We start from the raw sequence: 26698 nt of genomic DNA on the forward strand, positions 1-26698 counted from the left end.
AATGGTTAGATACTCCTGAGATACAGATTAGTGGAATGCTGGACATTTTACAAGTAAATCTAGTGCACATACTGACAAGTTAGCAGAACTATATAAAACATAACAAATAAATCACTAATAAAACACAATAATAATATTAACAAAAATGGTGGTCCGTTGCTGGAAAAGTATCATAGTCTTTAGAAAATGGGCAGCTCATCACATACCTCCCCCACTTTTTCAGCACGGACACGAACGTAAGAGGTCTCGCCTTTATGAGACCGAAACTTTGTATCATCCAGTTTCCTCAAAGCATATTCCATGTCGTCCTTGCGAATATACTCCACAGTCCCCATTCCACCCTGGTATACATCAGTGTAATAGACATCTCCAGCTTCTCTCATATGGTCTTTCAGATCCTTCCAACTTCCCGATGGCAGAAGCTTGGAGACAAGGACTCTGTATTTAGTTCGCTGGATCAGGGGTCTGTCCTTTCCGTGGGGTCCTCCATATCCCCCACCTGCTCCCCAGTTTGTCCTGGGAAACTCCACACGTGCCCATTGAGAGCCAAACTTGTATCCATTGCGACCAACCCAAGAGTGCTGACACCCAGTTAGGGGGGTGGTCACTTGGCGGCCTGGTAAAGGGAGCTCTGGGGGGACAGTATCTGGGCTGACCAGGGTGAGGGTAGATCCAGTGTCCCGAAGTCCCTGGGCCTCCTCCCTGATGTAATTTACCTCCCCCAGATTACATTCCTTCATTGTGACAGTCATGGCATTTTGTGTATTACTCACCACAGGTGGGGGGTTAGTCTGCAGATAGTGCCGCTCCCTCTCGGCTGAAGCAGTGAGAACTGTCTTTGGCTTTGGTTTACGACATTGGCCCAGTGGCACACCAATCCTCGTCCTAGGTTGTGATGTGGGCTAGAACATTCCCAGCATTCCCTGGCAAAGTGTCCCATGCGTCCACAGTTATGGCAGTTAAGCCTTCCTCGCCCCAACATGGGCCGTACTTGGGGGCTTGGGCAACCTCCCCCTCTTTGTGAAGACTGAACTCCCTGCCGTTCCTCATCTGGCCGATCCATGGGTCTCGATGGCCTCCTTGTAAAATCCTGTTCCTGACTCACTGGGGCTGTACTTCCACATTGCCCTGGTCGATTGGCAGACCAATCATCAGCCAATCTTCAGCCTCATCCAGGCTGAGTGGTTTTCTATCTGCCACCGATTCTCTCAAATTACCTGGGAACTTTGACATAAATTGTTCCAGCATGATTATATCCATTACATATACTGCTTCCCGAGCCCTCAGTCCTTCTATCCACCGAGTGTATGCCGTACGTAGTGTGTTGGCAAACTCCCGATGTGTGTGTGCAGTGGGCTTGTCAGTCTCCCGAAACTTCCTCCGGTAGGTTTCCGGTGTGACGGCATACCTCTCTAGCAATGCGCTGCGAATGGTAGAGTAACATCTCTGATCCACTGAAGACAAGTTATTAAAAGCTTCTTTGGCTTTTCCGGTCAGGCCAACGCTCAAATATCTGGGCCAGTCACTGACTGACACCTCATGCAGCATACAGAGGTTCATCAATATCTGAGGTGTCCTCATTAAACTGTGGTATATCCCGGTACCTTAAAGATGCAGGCCCCTCTCTCCTGTTATCCATTGTCCTCTGCGCTGGGGCGGGTGGGGGTATCACTACATGCACACCCAGATATTTGCTTAGCACTGCCGCCCGCTCCATCTCCGTGGCCCGCTCTCCTAGCGCGTCCAGCAGCCGGCTCAACTCAGTTGGTTGATCCTCTGCCATCTGGATGACAGCCCTGGACTGTGGTCCCTCCAGGGAGATGCCCTCCTCCACGTCTGAACTGACCTCCTCCTGTGGCTGTTCACGGTCCCAATCGTCCAAGCGTTGTATTAGGGTCGCATGGTTATCCTCTGGCAACCACTCTAGCTCTCTCCCAGCGCAAAGAGTTCTCAACTCCTCCTTTTTGAGCCTCTTGTAGATAGAGTCTGCCATCTCTTCTGCCAAGTCACCGCTCAGTAACTTTCCCTGGTATGCTGTCCAGAGATAGGTGATCCCACCGCTGCCACCACTTGTAAAGATCTGAGGTTGTGGGTTGTAAGTAATCACCTAGGCAGATTAACAATGCAACAATATTTTATTTATCACAGCCATGGTAATAAGCAATTCCAGGTAAATGGCCAAAAAAACAGTTCTCTCAGTCCTCAAATTCCCAATCTGGGTTCAATAGTTCCACTGGCTTTGTATAAGGCCATACTCACTGTCTCCATCCTCTTCCTTCAATCCTTCCACCCAACTCTCCTAAAACATCTGTCCTTTTTTCCACTGGGCTCAGTCCCCTCCCAGGTCAGAAGTGATCACACCCCCCCCCTTAAACATTCACTGCTCACTAAACAATGAAGAATATTCTAGAAGCCTTCATCTGAGACTGCATGTAAGACCCCCTTTGGGGACAGCTCCACCGTGTCTACAATCTACATACACATAACGAGATTATTGGCTATTGGAACAATGGTTAGATACTCCTGAGATACAGATTAGTGGAATGCTGGACATTTTACAAGTGAATCTAGTGCACATACTGACAAGTTAGCAGAACTATATAAAACATAACAAGTAAATCACTAATAAAACACAATAATAATATTAACAAAAATGGTGGTCCGTTGCTGGAAAAGTATCATAGTCTTTAGAAAATGGGCAGCTCCTCACAGTAACCATGATATATCAGGTGTGAGAATGATCTATAGTAACCATGATATAACAAGTGTGAGAATGACCTACAGTAACCATGATATAACAAGTGTGAGAATGACCTATAGTATCCATGATATATCAGGTGTGAGAATGATCTATAGTAACCATGATATAACAAGTGTGAGAATGACCTACAGTAACCATGATGTAACAAGTGTGAGAATGACCTATAGTAACCATGATATAACAAGTGTGAGAATGATCTATAGTAACCATGATATAACAAGTGTGAGAATGACCTATAGTAACCATGATGTAACAAGTGTGAGAATGACCTATAGTAACCATGATATAACAAGTGTGAGAATGATCTATAGTAACCATGATATAACAAGTGTGAGAATGACCTATAGTAACCATGATATAACAAGTGTGAGAATGATCTATAGTAACCATGATATAACAAGTGTGAGAATGACCTATAGTAACCATGATGTAAGTGTGAGAATGACCTGTAGTGAACATGATATAAGTTTGAGAATGACCTATAGTGACCATGATGAAACAAGTGTGAGAATGACCTGTAGTACCTATGATGTAATAAGTGTGAGAATGACCTATAGTATCCATGATATATCAGGTGTGAGAATGACCTATAGTAACCATAATATATCAGGTCTGAGAATGACCTATAGTAACCATGATGTAAGTGTGAGAATGACCTATAGTATCCATGATATATCAGGTGTAAGAATGACCTATAGTAACCAGGATGTAACAAGTGTGAGAATGACCTATAGTAACCAGGATGTAACAAGTGTGAGAATGACCTATAGTAACCAGGATGTAACAAGTGTGAGAATGACCTATAGTAACCATGATATAACAAGTGTGAGAATGACCTGTAGTGAACATGATATAAGTTTTAGAATGACCTATAGTGACCATGATGAAACAAGTGTGAGAATGACCTATAGTAACCATGATATAACAAGTGTGAGAATGACCTGTAGTGAACATGATATAAGTTTTAGAATGACCTATAATGACCATGATGAAACAAGTGTGAGAATGACCTGTAGTACCTATGATGTAACAAGTGTGAGAATGACCTGTAGTACCTATGATGTAACAAGTGTGAGAATGACCTGTAGTATCCATGATATATCAGGTGTGAGAATGACCTATAGTAACCATGATGTAACATGTGTGAGAATGACCTATAGTAACCACGATATAAGTGTGAGAATGACCTGTAGTGAACATGATATATCAGGTGTGAGAATGACCTGTAGTACCTATGATGTAACAAGTGTGAGAATGACACCACCAGAGCTTGTCAATGCCCCTAATTGTCTTATCTTTGTTCCTGATGTTTATAGAGCATTCTGATGGATTTATTTCGGATGCCTTCTGCTCAGCAGTGGACTTTTTATCCTAACGTTACACCCCAGGCATCGCTGCTGGGAATCTTCCTTCAAGGGGAAGTGACATGTAGCAGCTTTACCATTATAAATCACTAACCTGCGGATGGAACGCCCGCTGAGCATAAAGCCGTGGACAGGCGGTGGAGATGAGCGAGCTTTCTTCTCATACAGATGGAGCGGTATTTAGTGTGGTCCATAATATACATGTCATCAAATTCTCAAATACTCTGCTGCAAACGTTCTTTATGAAATGAAGGCTTCAGAAAGAGGTTCTGCAGCAGAGGTGAGCCTAGTAAGTGGTACTGTGATCCTTCCTAGAGATCTTGACAAGTTTCCTCCGTTTCCCTGGATAAGTGCTCCATCAAACAGACACATTTTGTCAAGGAGTCGGAGAATTAATGGAAGGAATGGGGAGAGATCTGAAATTATTTTGGGAAGCCTCTGCTGGTGGAGACGCCTGGCCCTCACCTGGCAGAAGTGTCTGGTGTGTAGTGGAGAGAGAGAGGCGCTAGGTTTAACGGCACCTCGTTAAGAGCTTTCTATATCACTTATCACTTTGGCTGTCCTGCCTGCCATTTTGTTCAGTGGGCGCTAACACATTAAACGGAGCGGAAGGAACAGTGACAATGGCGGCAGAATGAGTCAGTCGTGTGGATCGCGCAGAACTAACACAAAGAGTCTCTCCTCCTGTGAATGGTTAAAGGGTGTGAATACACTTACATCTACCGTCTACTGACAAAGGAAAGTATGTGATCAGTGGATAGAAAATCCTCCTCGGTTCTCTGTATACAATGACTATATACATGACCTTACTTATCCCGTATTATACTCCAGAGCTGCACTCACTATTCTGCTGGTGCAGTCACTGTGTACATACATTACATTACTGATCCTGAGTTACATCCTGTATTATACTCCAGAGCTGCACTCACTATTCTGCTGGTGCAGTCACTGTGCACATACATTACATTACTGATCCTGAGTTACATCCTGTATTATACTCCAGAGCTGCACTCACTATTCTGCTGGTGCAGTTACTGTGTACATACATTACATTACTGATCCTGAGTTACCTCCTGTATTATACTCCAGAGCTGCACTCACTATTCTGCTGGTGCAGTCACTGTGTACATACATTACATTACTGATCCTGAGTTACATCCTGTATTATACCCCAGAGCTGCGCTCACTATTCTGCTGGTGCAGTCACTGTGTACATACATTACTGCTCCTGTACTGATCCTGAGTTACATCCTGTATTATACTCCAGAGCTGCGCTCACTATTCTGCTGGTGCAGTCACTGTGTACATACATTACATTACTGATTCTGAGTTACATCCTGTATTATACCCCAGAGCTGCACTCACTATTCTGCTGGTGCAGTCACTGTGTACATACATTACATTACTGATCCTGGGTTACATCCTGTATTATACTCCAGAGCTGCACTCACTATTCTGCTGGTGCAGTCACTGTGTACATACATTACATTACTGATCCTGAGTTACCTCCTGTATTATACTCCAGAGCTGCACTCACTATTCTGCTGGTGCAGTCACTGTGTACATACATTACATTACTGATCCTGAGTTATATCCTGTATTATACTCCAGAGCTTCACTCACTATTCTGCTGGTGCAGTCACTGTGTACATACAATACATTACTGATCCTGAGTTACCTCCTGTATTATACTCCAGAGCTGCACTCACTATTCTGCTGGTGCAGTCACTGTGTACATACAATACATTACTGATCCTGAGTTACCTCCTGTATTATACTCCAGAGCTGCACTTACTATTCTGCTGGTGCAGTCACTGTGTACATACATTACATTACTGATCCTGAGTTACATCCTGTATTATACTCCAGAGCTGCACTCACTATTCTGCTGGTGGAGTCACTGTGTACATACATTACATTACTGATCCTGGGTTACATCCTGTATTATACTCCAGAGCTGCACTCACTATTCTGCTGGTGCAGTCACTGTGTACATACATTACATTACTGATCCTGAGTTACCTCCTGTATTATACTCCAGAGCTGCGCTCACTATTCTGCTGGTGCAGTCACTGTGTACATACATTACATTACTGATCCTGAGTTACATCCTGTATTATACTCCAGAGCTTCACTCACTATTCTGCTGGTGCAGTCACTGTGTACATACATTACATTACTGATCCTGAGTTACATCCTGTATTATACTCCAGAGCTTCACTCACTATTCTGCTGGTGCAGTCACTGTGTACATACAATACATTACTGATCCTGAGTTACCTCCTGTATTATACTCCAGAGCTGCACTTACTATTCTGCTGGTGCAGTCACTGTGTACATACATTACATTACTGATCCTGAGTTACATCCTGTATTATACCCCAGAGCTGCACTCACTATTCTGCTGGTGTAGTCACTGTGTACATACATTACATTACTGATCCTGAGTTACATCCTGTATTATACTCCAGAGCTGCACTCACTATTCTGCTGGTGCAGTCACTGTGTACATACATTACATTACTGCTGATCTTGTACTGATCCTGAGTTACATCCTGTATTATACTCCAGAGCTGCACTCACTATTCTGCTGGTGCAGTCACTGTGTACATACATTACATTACTGCTGATCTTGTACTGATCCTGAGTTACATCCTGTATTATACTCCAGAGCTGCACTCACTATTCTGCTGGTGCAGTCACTGTGTACATACATTACATTACTGCTGATCTTGTACTGATCCTGAGTTACATCCTGTATTATACTCCAGAGCTGCACTCACTATTCTGCTGGTGCAGTCACTGTGTACATACATTACATTACTGCTGATCTTGTACTGATCCTGAGTTACATCCTGTATTATACTCCAGAGCTGCACTCACTATTCTGCTGGTGCAGTCACTGTTTACATACATTACATTACTGATCCTGAGTTACCTCCTGTATTATACTCCAGAGCTGCACTCACTATTCTGCTGGTGCAGTCACTGTGTGCATACATTACATTACTGATCCTGTACTGATCCTGAGTTACCTCCTGTATTATACTCCAGAGCTGCACTCACTATTCTGCTGGTGCAGTCACTGTGTGCATACATTACATTACTGATCCTGAGTTACATCCTGTATTATGCCCCAGAGCTGCACTCACTATTCTGCTGGTGCAGTCACTGCGTACATACATTACATTACTGATCCTGAGTTACATCCTGTATTATACTCCAGAGCTGCACTCACTATTCTGCTGGTGCAGTCACTGTGTACATACAATACATTACTGATCCTGAGTTACCTCCTGTATTATACTCCAGAGCTGCACTCACTATTCTGCTGGTGCAGTCACTGTGTACATACAATACATTACTGATCCTGAGTTACCTCCTGTATTATACTCCAGAGCTGCACTTACTATTCTGCTGGTGCAGTCACTGTGTACATACAATACATTACTGATCCTGAGTTACATCCTGTATTATACTCCAGAGCTGCACTCACTATTCTGCTGGTGGAGTCACTGTGTACATACATTACATTACTGATCCTGGGTTACATCCTGTATTATACTCCAGAGCTGCACTCACTATTCTGCTGGTGCAGTCACTGTGTACATACATTACATTACTGATCCTGAGTTACCTCCTGTATTATACTCCAGAGCTGCGCTCACTATTCTGCTGGTGCAGTCACTGTGTACATACATTACATTACTGATCCTGAGTTACATCCTGTATTATACTACAGAGCTTCACTCACTATTCTGCTGGTGCAGTCACTGTGTACATACAATACATTACTGATCCTGAGTTACCTCCTGTATTATACTCCAGAGCTGCACTTACTATTCTGCTGGTGCAGTCACTGTGTACATACATTACATTACTGATCCTGAGTTACATCCTGTATTATACCCCAGAGCTGCACTCACTGTTCTGCTGGTGCAGTCACTGTGTACATACATTACATTACTGATCCTGAGTTACATCCTGTATTATACTCCAGAGCTGCACTCACTATTCTGCTGGTGCAGTCACTGTGTACACACATTATATTACTGATCCTGAGTTACATCCTGTATTATACCCCAGAGCTGCACTCACTATTCTGCTGGTGCAGTCACTGTGTACATACATTACATTACTGATCCTGAGTTACATCCTGTATTATACTCCAGAGCTGCACTCACTATTCTGCTGGTGCAGTCACTGTGTACATACATTACATTACTGATCCTGAGTTACATCCTGTATTATACTCCAGAGCTTCACTCACTATTCTGCTGGTGCAGTCACTGTGTACATACAATACATTACTGATCCTGAGTTACCTCCTGTATTATACTCCAGAGCTGCACTCACTATTCTGCTGGTGCAGTCACTGTGTACATACATTACATTACTGATCCTGAGTTACATCCTGTATTATACCCCAGAGCTGCACTCACTATTCTGCTGGTGTAGTCACTGTGTACATACATTACATTACTGATCCTGAGTTACATCCTGTATTATACTCCAGAGCTGCACTCACTATTCTGCTGGTGCAGTCACTGTGTACATACATTACATTACTGCTGATCTTGTACTGATCCTGAGTTACATCCTGTATTATACTCCAGAGCTGCACTCACTATTCTGCTGGTGCAGTCACTGTGTACATACATTACATTACTGCTGATCTTGTACTGATCCTGAGTTACATCCTGTATTATACTCCAGAGCTGCACTCACTATTCTGCTGGTGCAGTCACTGTGTACATACATTACATTACTGCTGATCTTGTACTGATCCTGAGTTACATCCTGATTATACTCCAGAGCTGCACTCACTATTCTGCTGGTGCAGTCACTGTGTACATACATTACATTACTGCTGATCTTGTACTGATCCTGAGTTACATCCTGTATTATACTCCAGAGCTGCACTCACTATTCTGCTGGTGCAGTCACTGTTTACATACATTACATTACTGATCCTGAGTTACCTCCTGTATTATACTCCAGAGCTGCACTCACTATTCTGCTGGTGCAGTCACTGTGTGCATACATTACATTACTGATCCTGTACTGATCCTGAGTTACCTCCTGTATTATACTCCAGAGCTGCACTCACTATTCTGCTGGTGCAGTCACTGTGTGCATACATTACATTACTGATCCTGAGTTACATCCTGTATTATGCCCCAGAGCTGCACTCACTATTCTGCTGGTGCAGTCACTGCGTACATACATTACATTACTGATCCTGAGTTACATCCTGTATTATACTCCAGAGCTGCACTCACTATTCTGCTGGTGCAGTCACTGTGTACATACATTACATTACTGATCCTGTACTGATCCTGAGTTACATCCTGTATTATCCTCCAGAGCTGCACTCAGTATTCTGCTGGTGCAGTCACTGTGTACATACATTACATTACTGATCCTGAGTTACATCCTGTATTATGCCCCAGAGCTGCACTCACTATTCTGCTGGTGCAGTCACTGCGTACATACATTACATTACTGATCCTGAGTTACATCCTGTATTATACTCCAGAGCTGCACTCACTATTCTGCTGGTGCAGTCACTGTGTACATACATTACATTACTGATCCTGAGTTACATCCTGTATTATACTCCAGAGCTGCACTCACTATTCTGCTGGAGCAGTCACTGTGTACATACATTACATTACTGATCCTGAGTTACCTCCTGTATTATACTCCAGCGCTGCACTCACTATTCTGCTGGTGCAGTCACTGTGTACATACATTACATTACTGATCCTGAGTTACATCCTGTATTATACCCCAGAGCTGCACTCACTATTCTGCTGGTGCAGTCACTGTGTACATACATTACATTACTGATCCTGAGTTACCTCCTGTATTATACTCCAGCGCTGCACTCACTATTCTGCTGGTGCAGTCACTGTGTACATACATTACATTACTGATCCTGAGTTACCTCCTGTATTATACTCCAGAGCTGCACTCACTATTCTGCTGGTGTAGTCACTGTGCACATACATTACTGATCCTGAGTTACATCCTGTATTATACTCCAGAGCTGCACTCACTATTCTGCTGGAGCAGTCACTGTGTACATACATTACATTACTGATCCTGAGTTACCTCCTGTATTATACTCCAGAGCTGCACTCACTATTCTGCTGGTGCAGTCACTGTGTACATACATTACATTACTGATCCTGAGTTACATCCTGTATTATACCCCAGAGCTGCACTCACTATTCTGCTGGTGCAGTCACTGTGTACATACATTACATTACTGATCCTGAGTTACCTCCTGTATTATACTCCAGAGCTGCACTCACTATTCTGCTGGTGCAGTCACTGTATACATACATTACATTACTGATCCTGAGTTACATCCTGTATTATACTCCAGAGCTGCACTCACTATTCTGCTGGTGCAGTCACTGTGTACATACATTACATTACTGATCCTGAGTTACATCCTGTATTATACTCCAGAGCTGCACTCACTATTCTGCTGGTGCAGTCACTGTGTACATACATTACATTACTGCTGATCTTGTACTGATCCTGAGTTACATCCTGTATTATACTCCAGAGCTGCACTCACTATTCTGCTGGTGCAGTCACTGTGTACATACATTACATTACTGCTGATCTTGTACTGATCCTGAGTTACATCCTGATTATACTCCAGAGCTGCACTCACTATTCTGCTGGTGCAGTCACTGTGTACATACATTACATTACTGCTGATCTTGTACTGATCCTGAGTTACATCCTGTATTATACTCCAGAGCTGCACTCACTATTCTGCTGGTGCAGTCACTGTTTACATACATTACATTACTGATCCTGAGTTACCTCCTGTATTATACTCCAGAGCTGCACTCACTATTCTGCTGGTGCAGTCACTGTGTGCATACATTACATTACTGATCCTGTACTGATCCTGAGTTACCTCCTGTATTATACTCCAGAGCTGCACTCACTATTCTGCTGGTGCAGTCACTGTGTGCATACATTACATTACTGATCCTGAGTTACATCCTGTATTATGCCCCAGAGCTGCACTCACTATTCTGCTGGTGCAGTCACTGCGTACATACATTACATTACTGATCCTGAGTTACATCCTGTATTATACTCCAGAGCTGCACTCACTATTCTGCTGGTGCAGTCACTGTGTACATACATTACATTACTGATCCTGTACTGATCCTGAGTTACATCCTGTATTATCCTCCAGAGCTGCACTCAGTATTCTGCTGGTGCAGTCACTGTGTACATACATTACATTACTGATCCTGAGTTACATCCTGTATTATGCCCCAGAGCTGCACTCACTATTCTGCTGGTGCAGTCACTGCGTACATACATTACATTACTGATCCTGAGTTACATCCTGTATTATACTCCAGAGCTGCACTCACTATTCTGCTGGTGCAGTCACTGTGTACATACATTACATTACTGATCCTGAGTTACATCCTGTATTATACTCCAGAGCTGCACTCACTATTCTGCTGGAGCAGTCACTGTGTACATACATTACATTACTGATCCTGAGTTACCTCCTGTATTATACTCCAGCGCTGCACTCACTATTCTGCTGGTGCAGTCACTGTGTACATACATTACATTACTGATCCTGAGTTACATCCTGTATTATACCCCAGAGCTGCACTCACTATTCTGCTGGTGCAGTCACTGTGTACATACATTACATTACTGATCCTGAGTTACCTCCTGTATTATACTCCAGCGCTGCACTCACTATTCTGCTGGTGCAGTCACTGTGTACATACATTACATTACTGATCCTGAGTTACCTCCTGTATTATACTCCAGAGCTGCACTCACTATTCTGCTGGTGTAGTCACTGTGCACATACATTACTGATCCTGAGTTACATCCTGTATTATACTCCAGAGCTGCACTCACTATTCTGCTGGAGCAGTCACTGTGTACATACATTACATTACTGATCCTGAGTTACATCCTGTATTATACCCCAGAGCTGCACTCACTATTCTGCTGGTGCAGTCACTGTGTACATACATTACATTACTGATCCTGAGTTACCTCCTGTATTATACTCCAGAGCTGCACTCACTATTCTGCTGGTGCAGTCACTGTATACATACATTACATTACTGATCCTGAGTTACATCCTGTATTATACTCCAGAGCTGCACTCACTATTCTGCTGGTGCAGTCACTGTGTACATACATTACATTACTGATCCTGAGTTACATCCTGTATTATACCCCAGAGCTGCACTCACTATTCTGCTGGTGCAGTCACTGTGTACATACATTACATTACTGATCCTGAGTTACCTCCTGTATTATACTCCAGAGCTGCACTCACTATTCTGCTGGTGCAGTCACTGTATACATACATTACATTACTGATCCTGAGTTACATCCTGTATTATACTCCAGAGCTGCACTCACTATTCTGCTGGTGCAGTCTCTGTGTACATACATTACATTACTGATCCTGAGTTACATCCTGTATTATACTCCAGAGCTGCACTCACTATTCTGCTGGTGCAGTCACTGTGTACATACATTACATTACTGATCCTGAGTTACCTCCTGTATTATACTCCAGAGCTGCACTCACTATTCTGCTGGTGCAGTCACTGTGTACATACATTACATTACTGATCCTGAGTTACCTCCTGTAGTATACTCCAGAGCTGCACTCACTATTCTGCTGGTGCAGTCACTGTGTACATACATTACATTACTGATCCTGAGTTACATCCTGTATTATACCCCAGAGCTGCACTCACTATTCTGCTGGTGCAGTCACTGTGTACATACATTACATTACTGATCCTGAGTTACCTCCTGTAGTATACTCCAGAGCTGCAGTCTGGTTATTCGGATTGTTGTACAGCTTTGTGTCTTGCTATTACTCTCTGTTATCAGCTGTAGTATTTGCGGTCCCTGATGTAAGGTTCGGGGGGTTTCTCCTGTGGTTACTGAGGGTTTCTAGGTCCCGGCTCCTCAGATTAATCTGCGTATTGGCGATCTGGTATCCAGGATAGATTCGCTCATTGACAGATTCTCCTGGTGGATACGCGGCTGAGTAGATGAATGTCTTCAGATGATATTTGCTTTGATTGATTAAAGCTTTTCTCGCATGTCGGAGATAAAAGGAGTCAGTACCAAGAACGAATGTGAATTGAGACCTGTGCAGAAAGACGGGGGCATGACCCTACGGGCACTGCCATGCTTACCAAAGACATCACTTATGCAGCTCCTATAGGACCATTAACCTATTTCGAAACCCCTCCCTAAAACGCTTGGTGCCCCTTTTTGGGCTTTTGGGGCCCAGGAGCTACAAGCAACCTCAGTCCTGAAAATGGTTATTTAAAGGGTAACTCCACCCATAGTGTCATATTTTAAGGCTCCTTTTAGGACACAGTAATAATAAGGCATAGTGTTTTTAATGAGCACCTAAACTTTTATTGATCATTATTTTTTTTTTATTTTGTCAAACATGGAAAGTCATAAAACCTTGCAAATCACTTTATTAATAAAATTATCTTCATTTCGGTAAAAAAAATGCTTGCAAGTGGCTTCCAAACTGTTTCCCCAGTCTATTTGCATTGATAGCAGAATTTACTCATTTGGAGTACAGATGATGACAGTGATGGGTCAGCCCTTGGCTCCTCCTCTGAGTGTTCTGCTTATCTGTATCCAAGTTGCTTCCAAACTGTTTCCCCAGTCTATTTGTATTGATATCAGAATTTACTCATTTGGAGTACAGATGATGACAGTGATGGGTCAGCCCTTGGCTCCTCCTCTGAGTGTTCTGCTTATCTGTATCTAAGTGGCTTCCAAACTATTTCCCCAGTCTATTTCCATTAATATCAGAATTTATTCATTTGGAGTACAGATGATGACAGTGATGGGTCAGCCCTTGGCTCCCCCTCTGAGTGTTCTGCTTATCTGTATGTAATTGGCTTCCAAACTATTTCCCCAGTCTATTTGCATTAATTTCAGAATTTACATATTTGGAGTGCAGATGATGGCAGTGATGGGTCAGCCCCTGTCTTCTCCGAGTGTTATGTTTATCAGAACAGTCTCTTGCTGCAGCTTATCTCCAGAGTTAATTAGACACAATTACTGAGCTGATCCATCACTGCCATCATCTGTACTCCAAATGAATGAATTCTGATATCAATGCAAATAGACTGGGGAAATAGTTTGGAAGCCACTTGGATACAGATAAGCAGAACACTCAGAAGAGGAGACAGGGGCTGACCCATCACTGCCATCATCTGTACTCCAAATGACTAAATTCTGATATCAATGCAAATAGACTGGGGAAATAGTTTGGAAGCCACTTACATGCAGATAAGCAGAACACTCAGAGGAGGAGCCATGGGCTGACCCATCACTGCCATCATCTGTACTCCAAATGAGTACGTTCTTGCAATTTATGCCATTTTTGCCCCATTTGATTCCTCCCAACTCTTTGTTTTCCTCCACATTCAACTTTGATGTGGTTTGAGGTCATGAATGAGCTCAGAAAAAGAAGGAGAAAAGAGTTTCAAACTCTCCCGTCAGGCCGTCAAATCGAGCTGACTGATGCATACTCAGTTTACTCATTCTCTGGCTCATGGAGACTATAGAAGGCAATGGGTGCAAAAATTATTTCTAGCCCCAATTACAAATAAATAAATAAAAATGGACAACCCCTTTAAGGCTGACGCCAGATATAAAGATATTCTTCATGATATTGACCAGTGCTGTCACGTTCATGGTGTAGCATTGTGTCTTCTCCTCCACGGCCGCCGCTGCCGCCGATGATGATGATAATGGAAATACGTTACTGGCATTGATTATTAAAGTGAGGAAGAAAGAGAATCCAGCGCAAGTAGAGGAGTAATTCACGGAGAGACATTGGCGCCATCAGCTGTAATTTACTGTGAAGCTGAGCTGTTCTGACGTTCATGTAAATATGCTGCACAGCAGCTCGCGCTCGGCACCTGCTGCCGCGGATGAATTGTCTCCATACTGAGACCAGTGATGGGATAGAGACTGTAGGTGTCACAGGGACACCGCGATAGAATGGGGTCAGACGATCGCAGCGTCCGGTGACACATACACCTGCGGTTGTTAGAACGGCTTCATCATCCTATTAGCAGTTCTGGCTTTCTTTGCTCTGTTTCTCCAAGGGTTAAACCGCTTAGTTAGACTCCTGGAGTTCTCGGTGTTTTTGTACCAGCTGTTCTGAGTTTGTTACTTCCCATATGTTTAAGAACCCTCCTCCTTGCTTCTTTCTTTGCCAGTGATAGCTTACCACTACCTGGTTTGGAGTTGAAGGAGAGTTCAGAGTTAAGAGCAGATAGTTGGAGTAGTGTTCAGGAGATTTCTGCGTGGATTTGGTTTGTCTGTGTTTCTCATTATCCTCTTCCCATTTGGTTTGTCCCACTTATCCCTCCCTTGTTTCCCACTCGGTCATTTTGTGAGTGTATTTGTATGATTGTGGTTTTCTTTTATGCCTGTCTGTTTTCCCCTGTCTGTCAGGTTTATGTTATTCCTTATTCTTCTGTCCCATACCTCCCTGGGTCGGGGGAAGGAGACAGATAAGCGTTCATATAGGAGTATAGTGAGGTACGAGACCCTGGCATCCCCACCATCAGGGGTAATCTGGGGAACAGGGATAGCCTAGGGTTCTCCTAGCTTGATGGACAGGGTAGGAGTCCATTGTCCCTGGAAATCCTACTGCAGTATCGTGACAGTAGGTCTGTATGTTAGATCATGCTCCCGATTCTGTCCCACCATGGGCTGTGTTCTATTTTTGCTGCTTTGTCACCTTTTTGATATCTCCGTCACCCTGGATCACTCTGTTGCAGCATTCTGGTGACACATTTTCTCCAGTAGCCATGACCATACTCCACAAGGTCTCTGTACTCCACAGAACACTCTCAAGCGGTTCGAGATGAATAGACTTTGTCTACATTTTTTAGTGATCTTCTGCTATTCTGCTGATTTTTAGAGGGCAAGAGATGAAATTATGTCCCACCCCTTATCGCGACCTCTGCAAAACTCAATCCTGCCTCTTCTCTACTTCTCCATGGCACTTGTCCTCTTCTGCCATCTTCTTTCTGCACTGAGACTTTTGGCCTGAGTTGGCCCCTGTCGATCCTACTCTAGTTAGAAATCTCAACACAGAATGAAGATGGAAGAAGAGAACATCGCGTGCCGTTGAGAAGTAAAAAAGAGGCTGGAGTGAGCCGTGCGGATGATCTGATGGCGGGAAAAGAACAATAATGTTAATAATAAAAAACAATCAATGTTATGACATGTCTCAGTCCCCACACATTGGCACCTGTCTTCGCACTCTCAAACTCAGGCATGAGCACTCAGATGTCTCTGGTGTGGCAATAAACATATACGGCCCCTTCTCCTGACGCACATGTTTGCCCTTCAGGTGTCACCGGTTTTCCGCGACAGAGAGGGACCAGAAGAACGCAGCGTCTGATTTCACGTACTCCTGCACTGATCAGAAGCACTTCTCCTTCATATTAAACGGTGCAGGTTTCTGTTAGCAAGATTAATCTGTTCAGCTTGGACTCTCTGAAGCTTCCCAGCTTGGATGATCTCAGCTGTTCAATGTTGGCCACTCCCCTCGACTATTTATACTCACCTCTGGCAATCTGGATTGCCAGTGTTAAGTCTTGTACTGCCTGGTGAGGAGTGGAGGAATCGGTTGTTGGTAGAGGCATTAGGAGTGTTTATCTGTGACTTGCTAGGTGTTTCGGCTGTGTGCAAATCCTCATTCTCTCCTATTTAGTTTCCCACCTTTTTCTCCCCTGTGTTCCTTTTTGTTGTCTGTGAGTGCATATTTTTATGATTGGTATGTTCATTTATCCCTGTACATCCTTCCTTGTTTGTCTGGTTTATGTATATACATACACTATTCCTCCCCACTTCCCTGGGTTGGGAAGGGGGACAGATATAGAGCTGATTCAGGAGTCCAGTAAGGTACATGGTCCCAGCATCTTCACCATCAGAAGTAATCTGGGGAGCTGGGATAGCTAGGGTGCTCCTAGCGTTAGGGACAGGGAAGGAGCCCATAGCCCGTGGTAATCTGACAACAGAATCGTGACATCAGGTTTCTAATCACAGGAATGAGCCTCTTTGCCCCCCTCTTGGGACAGACTACACCAACAGCAGTACAGCCTATAGCTTCCTTCTTTAGTCCTATGTGGTCTTATGTATAGCCTTGGGGCATTTAACAATGTGTAATTAATACTACTCACCCCTACTTCTAGCTAGCTAAGAAACAGACACTTCCTACTGGGCAACTACAGCTTCCGGATGTCAAGCTATCTAGTTTAATATATTTGATCTCTACTGGCAGGAAACAGGGCCCTTTTATGCTCTCTGTACACTCCCCAGGGGCATGAACATATACTGCATAGAAATGGTTACTCCATTCTGACCCATGATGTACTAACTAGAGATAAGCAAATAAATTTGCAGGACCTTAGCCCAGTGGCCAGGTCAGCTGGACAGCATCCAGCCTCATACCTGATGGTATCCCCTGTTCCTTTTTTGATAAGCTGGCCTGGAGAAATGTGTCTGCATCACGCTGCAACGACGACGTTGCGCCAGTAGATGCCGGCAGGTAAGAGGTGGTTCGTAAGGGCTCCCATCCAACAGCCATGGAATACTGAGCTATCCGCTAGACCAGGGTCTTGCAAATCGATCCGCTCATCTCTAGTATTAACTCATTAATGGACACACTGCAACCCTAGCTCATAATGAGTTGCGACTCAGACCTCACCACTTAGTGGCAACCCGTCTAGGCACGCGTAAACCATACATTTGGCAGTGGGATTCAGGTGGTAGCAGCCTTTAATATTTCCTAGAAGGTTACAATCTTATGATTCTTGCTAGATCGCACCCCTACAACAACACAAATCGGCAGCAGCACCACGGGTAGTAAGGAAAAAAATGCTCGAAAAAAAAGAATTTTAATGCTTGAAACACTGCCATTTAAAAAAAAAGAATGATTCATGGGCAACTTTTTGAATTAATTGGGTTTTCGTACAGTACAACATAAATTCCGCAGAACGAAGCATCTTTCATCATGTACTTTTTTTTGGTACTTGTTAAGAAAAATTTCTCCATTTCCTGGACTTTCAGCCTAAAGTTTATCTTCTATAATAGTTATAGAACTTCAATCAGAGGGGCCATTTTTCTTCTCGGTATGACACTTATATTGTCCATTTTTGGAGCCTTCGAGCCAAGGTTTTAGAAAAGTGTAAAAAAATAAGAACTTCTGAACGGTATTTTTCTTTATAAGATCATTCGTGATATGAAGGACAACTTTGTTTTTCTTGGGTTCGGCAATGCTCAGAATTTGCTTTTTTAAGTCAAACTTTTTTAGTTTATTTCGGAAATCGTATCAGTAGTGAAATGGTTTTCCTCTAAAATAAAAAGTTCACTGAAAATTAAGTTAAATAAGTAAAGTCGTAGAAAATTATTTTCGGCCATTGCATAGCTACAGATGTTTTTGAAAAAGCTGGTTAACAATTAGTTAAAATTTGCATGAAAATTTGGCAATTTTTGTAGCATTGATATGGGATGAGAGCAATGACGGACGCACCATTGGGGCAACCTGTGCAGCCCAAGTGTTATGGAAGCCACGTCTACCTCCAAAGAAGGTGGATGTATGCATTAGAATGAGATCTTGGACTTCGAAACGCCCTCTCTGTATCCATTCCTGGACGAAAGAATACGACAACAGAATAGATACCATATGGTGAGAACATGGGACTCATGTGGAGACAGGACCCAACACAATTTGGTCCAGTCCTTTTGTTGTTCGGCAAATACCTTTGGAACACTCCCTACTATTAAGGCCCCAGGGATCTCATGGATGTACGTTTCCAATCATTGGCCCGTGTAAATATGTCACTCAACAAATAAGTAAAACGCTCGTTGACCTGCCGTTCGGATCAGTGATGTTGGCACTAAAATCATCGTTGTTGTCGTCACATCTACCCATGTAAACACTTGATGTATAGAAACCACTTAGACGATCGTCGATTGACTTAGTATATTGTTAATTAATGCATAGTTTCCCTGAATTGCTGACAAGCGAACAAGGAATTTGCCCAAGGGTCATCAAAAGGAGAAACAAACATGAGACCCTTTGGTTCTGGCTGGCGAATCCAACTCCATAACTGGGAGGAACTTTACCATAGGGCTTCCTTTCTTCTACATATGAAATCATAGTCTACATGGGCTATTTTTCCATTTAGGAGACATTCTTTAAAGCCATATTCCAGGCATATAATCTAATAGAAGGACCCTCAAGTAGAAGACCCTTTAAGTTCAAGATGTTACCTTTAGATAAAAGTAAACCTCGGCATTGATTCAACTTTATATGTTGGAATTGACTCTTTAACTCCAGTTTAGTCGTCGATAGATCAAGGACTTTAATGTTCCCTTGACCTCTAAAAGCCACTTGCAATTTTTCTCATTCCTATCACAGCTCAAAAACAGAATAATCTCCAAGATCGCTCCACATTTACACTCGCTGATCCGCATTCTCTCGGGATCTTCAGATATCTTTCAGGACAAGCTTTGAATTATTGGTAGCTGTTTATATCTTTACTGGATAAGGCATCACATTAGCAGTAATTTTGGAGATAAAGCCTCCCTGCATATTGGATGCAACGTCCTTTCCAGCCCAGCACATAATTCAATGACGTTGTTTCGTCTCTCAAGATGACAATCACTTCAAGCCCATTTGTGAGACGCCAACCCTGACGTGAAAATCATATAAGTGTACTGTTCATCGAAGATCTTGGATAACAATTCAGACATCTCCGATTGTATGGAAATCTGTATAGAGCCTTTCAAGCCTCTGCTCTCGGAATGGAGATACTCTTAAGAATAAGTCAATACCTTCTTTGTGTAGCCTGACTAAGGAGATACTAATGGTCCTCACCATTATGGCAAGGGCTGTCTCCATCTGTATGTGAACAAAGTGACGAATAAAGACTATGTTTATGGCTCAACTAATCTGAGTGGTCTTTAACCAGGGTCGGTGGCCTTCACTATACGCCTGAGGTCCTTCCAAGTCAGCTAGCACCAAAGTGGGTTGGGCATTTGCCCATCCTGATGTGTCTTAATGAGGTTCTCAAACATACTGTATGTCACACCCGACCATACCTTTGCACTACTCATGGTGTTTGCTTTGGGTCTGTCCCTTCATGGTTCCTCATGGATCCTGAACAGGCATTTTGATTTTATACCCTAATACCTATGGGTAATACAATACTCTAAGCAACAGACATATAGTCCTAGGGCAGAGTAGCTAACATTGTCTCAGTTCAAGTCCTTGTTGGATGAACAGGCCTCTCACTAGACCTCATGGCAACAAATCTTACTCTACTCTAGTGCTTCCACCATCCACATTGACCCAACTTTGGCTTCCAATGTCTCATTCGACCAATTTATTGGCTTATTTCTTGGTGGAAACTCTCAGGCTTAGTTGTGCAGAACCACTTGGGATCTCCATATTTTCAACCCTAGACCACTGGAAGTGTCCAACTGAGGCTTCCGGTCTCTAAAGTCCCATCTACAGCCCACCGACACAACACAGAGCTATACTCAGTCCTGCTTCCTTGACAACCCCTTGAGCAGATCTCCATGTTCTGCCATGTTACTCCCTCTTTTTAACAACTTTCCTGCCCCTCCTACAATCCCGCTTCAACGCTAAGAGCCCCAATCTTAACTTCCAAGCGAGTTCCATCTGAAAACCAGGTTCATGGTGTCCAGCTGCGGATTTGTAAGAGATTTGTGGCGAAAAATCTGCCGAGCGCCGATGAACGCTTACAATGGTTCACCATCATCATCATCACTCTTACCATCATGATGAGAAGACTTGTAATCTGTATGGGAACCTAGCAGTAAGTGATCGATTTTGATACAGCGCCTCCAAAGGAGAAATGAAATATTACATAGCTATCAACTCAGAATTCCCTAACAGATTATTTGAAAAACCCCTGTAAATAGGAGGGTCCGTAATGATAAATGGTATCAACAGCTGTATCATTTAGAGAAGCTGTCAGCAAGTGTTAAGTTTTCCTACAGCACTCCCACAGGTAAAACGAAGTATTACACAAGAATTTATTTTTCTGGACCTCCAGATCTAAAACAGACTTTGAAGCTGATTGATTGATGATCATTTATAGGGGCACCCCTCTATAATTCCCTAACGGAGTTTGGCACTGGTGGCATCCGTGTATTGTATTTACTTTGGAAATTTTTTTGATAGATCAAATGCAAAAATGTATGATGTGAATGAGATTAATAAAATAAAAAATTAATCATCTGTGTCTTTACTACATTTGCAAGTAACGCTACCCGCTCTGTAATTAGCTAACGGATCAATCAGGGGGTCACGGCGAGGTGGACGCTTGCTCAGTAAATATCCCCTCAATGACTCTCTTGGCACGGAAAGAATTTCAACCATCATCTGAAATTAGACATTTACGCACATACAGGCGTTAAACGAGCAACTATGGCCCATGCTCTTAATTAACAGATCAATTAAGCAGCAAACAGCCAAATTAAAAGAGCAGAGTCTTTTCACATCCACAGCCTTAATTACCAATCCACTAGTGGCTTTAATTAATGGACCTGGCTTCAATAGCGGAGATATTCCACCGAGGTCTGAAAGAGGCTAGAAGGAGACCCAACTTATAGAGATGTAGACGACACTAGGAAGCGCATTTACCACTTCTAAGACGTTCATTTCCTTTTTTTTTTCTATTTTCTGTATTCAAGGAGTTGACTTTGAATAATTGACGCATAAAAAAGTCTGTTCGCTGGCGATCACGGTGTTATATACATATCGTGAAGCATGAATCATCCTTAAAAAGCTAGGTGCCACTATAGGGATGTAAATAGTGGCTTTTTATGGCCTTAATCTAATGTATCTTGGAGAATATTTTTTCCTGGCGCCTCTATTCTTATGCGCATATCAAGAAATGAGAAAATGCAGCCATAAAACATGGAGGTAATGTTCGGCTTTGAAGTTGTGTCCGCATATATTTTAGTGAAAGTTGTATATATTGTTATGGCACGCATATTTTTTATCAACACCATGGTGGATACCCTAACACAGGATCTTATTCATAATTTTTCACTCTGTAGGACCTAACACTTGCATGGATTTTTTTTAGCCTATCTACTGATTTCAATAGGATGTGTGTAATACTTTCATTGGCCTGGGGAGGTGCTGTAATGAAACTGAACCATTGCCTGATTTCTCTTATAGATTCCCCTACAAATTATTGTTGAGGACTACAACACTGACAATTTTTTTTTTTTTTGTAAAGGGATTGTCCAGTGATCAACCCGTGTACTGTTCAACAAATGAGCATAATGTTTGTTATTATAGGTTCACAACAAAAGGGAGATTTTTGTTAATGTTTAAAAACAGAAACTTTTTTTGTGTATTTTTCCCCATTTATTTTAATAAAGAAGTAACTCAGCATGCAGAAATGGCACATAAGAAACACACCCACAGATTTGTGGTACCGCAATGGGGTTAACATAAATGCAACTGTATTGCAAACCCCACTCCGGTACCACTTATAAAAATGATGAGTGAGGTTTTTCCAACTAATAGAGGGTGAACTGCGTCTATCTTGGAAGGGATTTTATGACTTTTCTTTAACTTATGCTAATGGTTTACACTCACTGTTTTACTACTATTCAAAACAAAATAATAGTTTCCTAATGAAGACAGAAGAGCTTTGCATCCTCTGAGTGCTGTCATAGTTTAGCACAAATAACATTTGCTTCAGTATCTGGTATTCTTTAGTACCAATACCAATAAAGGTGAATAGCATGTTGTGTTGTCCATCATTTTTTGTTCATAGAAGTTTTATGTATGTTTTCCCCCATCAATTTTAATAATGAAATAACACAGCTTGCTGGAAAAGGCATGAAAAAACACAACCTCAAATTTTACATGTGGTGCTGTAATGGGGTTTCCATAAATGCAACTGTATTGTAAACCCCATTGTGGTACTACATTAAAAAATTATGAATGTGATTTCTTCACCTAATACTGGTCTGCCTGTATCTAGCAAGTGGTTTATAATAGTAATGGTTTATACTCCCTTCCTCACTACTGGCCTATAAAAAGCTTTTCTAACAAAGACAGGAATGTTGTGCATCCTCTGTGAGCTGTTATGGTTTAGGAAAAATAACCTAGGCTTCAGGACTTGTTACCTATTGGTACCAAGGCCAAAAAGAGTTAAGAGTATGGTAGGTTTAATGAATGGTGTTGCATTAAATGATTTCAAATTGTTATTAGTTGGTTTGAGAAAAGACACAAGTTTGCCAAATTTAACCTTTCTTAATTAATTATACATAATTCATCTACCGTCATGTGTAATGAATGACCCACTCTCCTAGAATATCATTTTTACAATACAAAACTGAATCCCTTGTTCAAGATGTTGTCTTACAAAGGATTTACAAAGGGGTAATTTAACATTGGGATCACCATTTTTGTCTCTTTTTTGTGCATCTTATTTGCTTTTGTAGCTGTTGCCTGTCATTGAGTACTGCTTCTTAGATTATTTGTAACCAGACTAGCAAGGATCTTTTCTTGTTTTCTATTTTTTTAACCTGTCTTTCTTTGATTTTGCTATTGTAAGAGTTCACTCTTTCTTTTCAGTGTTTTCCAAGTGTTTCTAGAATCCTTTATTGCCATTATTACACTAAACACTTGAGAATAACACTTACACGGAGAACCTTGTTTATTGTATGTCGCCTTTGTAGGTCACAATGGATAAAAAACAGAAAACCACTTGCTATATTCCGACAGTTCAGTATTCATCAGTTCATCATTTTTATATGGAGTACCGCAATGGGTTTTACAATACAATTGCATTTACGCAAACCCCATTGCAGTACCACATGTAAAATTTGTGGTTGTGCTTTTACATGCCCTTTTCTGCATGCAGTGTTATTTCATTATTAAAGTAGATGAGAATACTCTCTTATCTCCAGCTGTTGCTACGTTAGATCATATATTGCCATTATTATACGCAACAGTCCGCTACACATTGAATATAAATCTCTCTCCTTGTACAAAGTCGGTAGATGGATATTTTTTAAAAAAACTTTCTCTATTTTTTTGCAGATGGGAAGTCTGTCTCCTTGTCCCCGCTGGATACCCAGCCTCACAGTCCGCGTTATGCAGCTTCCAGCCAGCGGGAGAGCCTGGAAGTGCGTGTGCGAGAAGTGGAGGAAGAGAACCGGGTTCTCCGAAAGCAACTCAGCCTGGTACAGAGTCGGAGTTCGTTACATCGACACGGAAATCGGTCAAAAACTTACTCTATGGAAGAGGGCACGGGAGACAGTGAGAGTTTGCGGGCCGGCATTGTGGCTGGTAACAGTTCCGAGTGTGGCCAGCAGCCGGTGGTCGAAAAGTGTGAGGTATGAAAAGTTGAATGTTTATGAATAATGATGGGACATCATGGAAGGGGGTTGTCCATCATTGCTCACTTCCGCATAGGGAGGTGAGCAGTGCCGATATGAACAATAAGCAACCTATGACACTCCAACTGAAAGCTGGAGAGAAGGCAAGACAGAGAAAACTAAACTAAAGGCAAGAAATAGAAAACTTTCCCAGGGCAGATAAATCAGAAAACATTTTTTTTTAAAGTGTAAAAAAGAATAAAAATCACTAAAATATAATTAAAATACATAAAAAAAAATCAAACTACACCAAATTTAACATTGAGTTGTATAAACTATCCCAGTGTAAAAAGTGCTAAAAAAATTAAATAGGTGCCTAAAATAGTATAATAAAATGTTGCAAAAATAATCAACGGAAACGAAAAAAAAAAAGAGATTTAGGTCTCAGAATAAGTGGTCAAAAATAAAAACAAATTCTGTAAAAAAAAAAAATTATTATGCAAAAGTTGTAAACTTTTTTCTGCAGGGTGAATATTATTAATAAGCAAAAAAAAAAAAAATCCAGAACTGCAGTTTTCTCTTCCGAGAAAAGCTAATAGCTGTTAATAGATAAGTTATGTGTAATTTAACATGATGGCATTAAAAAAAATTACAATTTATCACACACACACAAAAAAAAAATCAGTCTGTTATATGTTTGAAAAAAAATATCTGTATGAAAGAAATTATTAATTTGACGATGAAAAGACAAAAATAAATAAAAAAAAATCATAATACCCAAAAAAAGCTTTGTCCCTAAAGGGTTAATAATCTGCTTAGTTCCTGTCTGGCTAATTATGAGACGGCGGTCTACTTTGTGGTCTTCGATGAGTAAAGACATTCACCAGGTGAGGCGAGATGGCAGACGGGTGCCCATTAATAGCACTTTACCTACATCTCTCGAGCTGTGCCAATGTGCAGCACTAAAGCCTTCCATTAAAAGGTATTTTAGAGCGCATTAACGAACAAAAGAAGTTTTCTTCCTCCTCGGAGCTTATTATTATGCAATTATTTTCCTACAAAGGATCAGATATAACTCATGCTGTGCTATGGTGACATTAAGGATTTCCTCCAGCATCGGGGACCAAAGGAGTGAGGGCCCTGCTCTCAAGCTTACAGTCTATGAGGAAATGGGGGGAGACACAAAAAGTAGAATGTACATATATTGTATAATGCAGCCTTGATATACTAAATAGGATAAATAATACATGGACTGATCGCCAGCCAGTATGTGTACCGTCCTGACCGAGGCTTTTATGTGCATGGTTGGTTTGAACCCGAAGTTGAAGAAGATTTTAATATGGGGGAAAGCTGGGATGGACAGAGTGTGTTTAGGTGATACGCCAGTCTAAAGAAATGTTTTTTTAGGGTTCGCTTGAAACTGTGGGTATTGGGAATTAATCGAACTGTCCTGGGTAGTGCATTCCAGAGAATTGGCGCAGCACGCGAGAAATCTTGGAGACGGGAGTGGGAAGTTCGGATTATGGAGGATTTTAGTTTTAAGTCACTGGCAGAACGGAGGGCACGTGTAGGGTGGTAGACTGAGACAAGGGAGGAGATGTAGGGGGGTACTGAAGCATGGAGCGCTTTGTGGGTAAGCGTGATAAGTTTAAATTGAACTCTATATTGGATGGGTAACCAATGCAATGACTGGCACAGGGAAGAGGCATCGGTGTAGCGGTTGGCGATTAATATGATCCTGGCTGCTGCGTTAAGAATGGATTGGAGAGGGGAGAGTTTAGTAAGAGGGAGACCAATAAGTAGAGAGTTGCAATAGTCGAGACGAGAATGAATAAGAGCTACAGTAAGAGTTTTTGCCGAGTCAAAGGTGAGAAAAGTCCTGATTCTTGAGATGTTTTTGAGGTGTAAATGACATGAACGAGCGAGTGATTTGATGTGAGGAGTGAAAGAAAGATCTGAATCAAAAATGACCCCAAGACAGCGGGCTTGTTGCTGGGGAGTAATGGTTGAGCCACAAACGGAAATGGCAATATAGAGCACAGGTAGGTTAGTGGAGGGAGGAAATACGAGTAGTTCAGTTTTAGGTAGAGGGAGGACATAG

General features: G+C 42.1%; 1 protein-coding gene across 1 annotated transcript in view; it reads left to right on the forward strand.

The window, feature by feature from the left end:
- The window catches only part of LARGE1 (LARGE xylosyl- and glucuronyltransferase 1), a 521095-nt gene that overhangs the window by 245400 nt on the left and 248997 nt on the right, over window positions 1-26698 (forward strand). Inside the window, exon 3 of the mRNA XM_073650219.1 lies at window positions 24320-24615. Within this exon, the coding sequence (XP_073506320.1) occupies window positions 24320-24615 (296 nt within the window). The remainder of the gene's footprint in view (window positions 1-24319; window positions 24616-26698) is intronic.

This window comes from Phyllobates terribilis, unplaced genomic scaffold (genome assembly GCF_046119375.1).
Source record: "Phyllobates terribilis strain yellow unplaced genomic scaffold, ASM4611937v1 Scaffold_10__3_contigs__length_209671492, whole genome shotgun sequence".
In the NCBI taxonomy this organism is placed as follows: Eukaryota; Metazoa; Chordata; class Amphibia; order Anura; family Dendrobatidae; genus Phyllobates; species Phyllobates terribilis.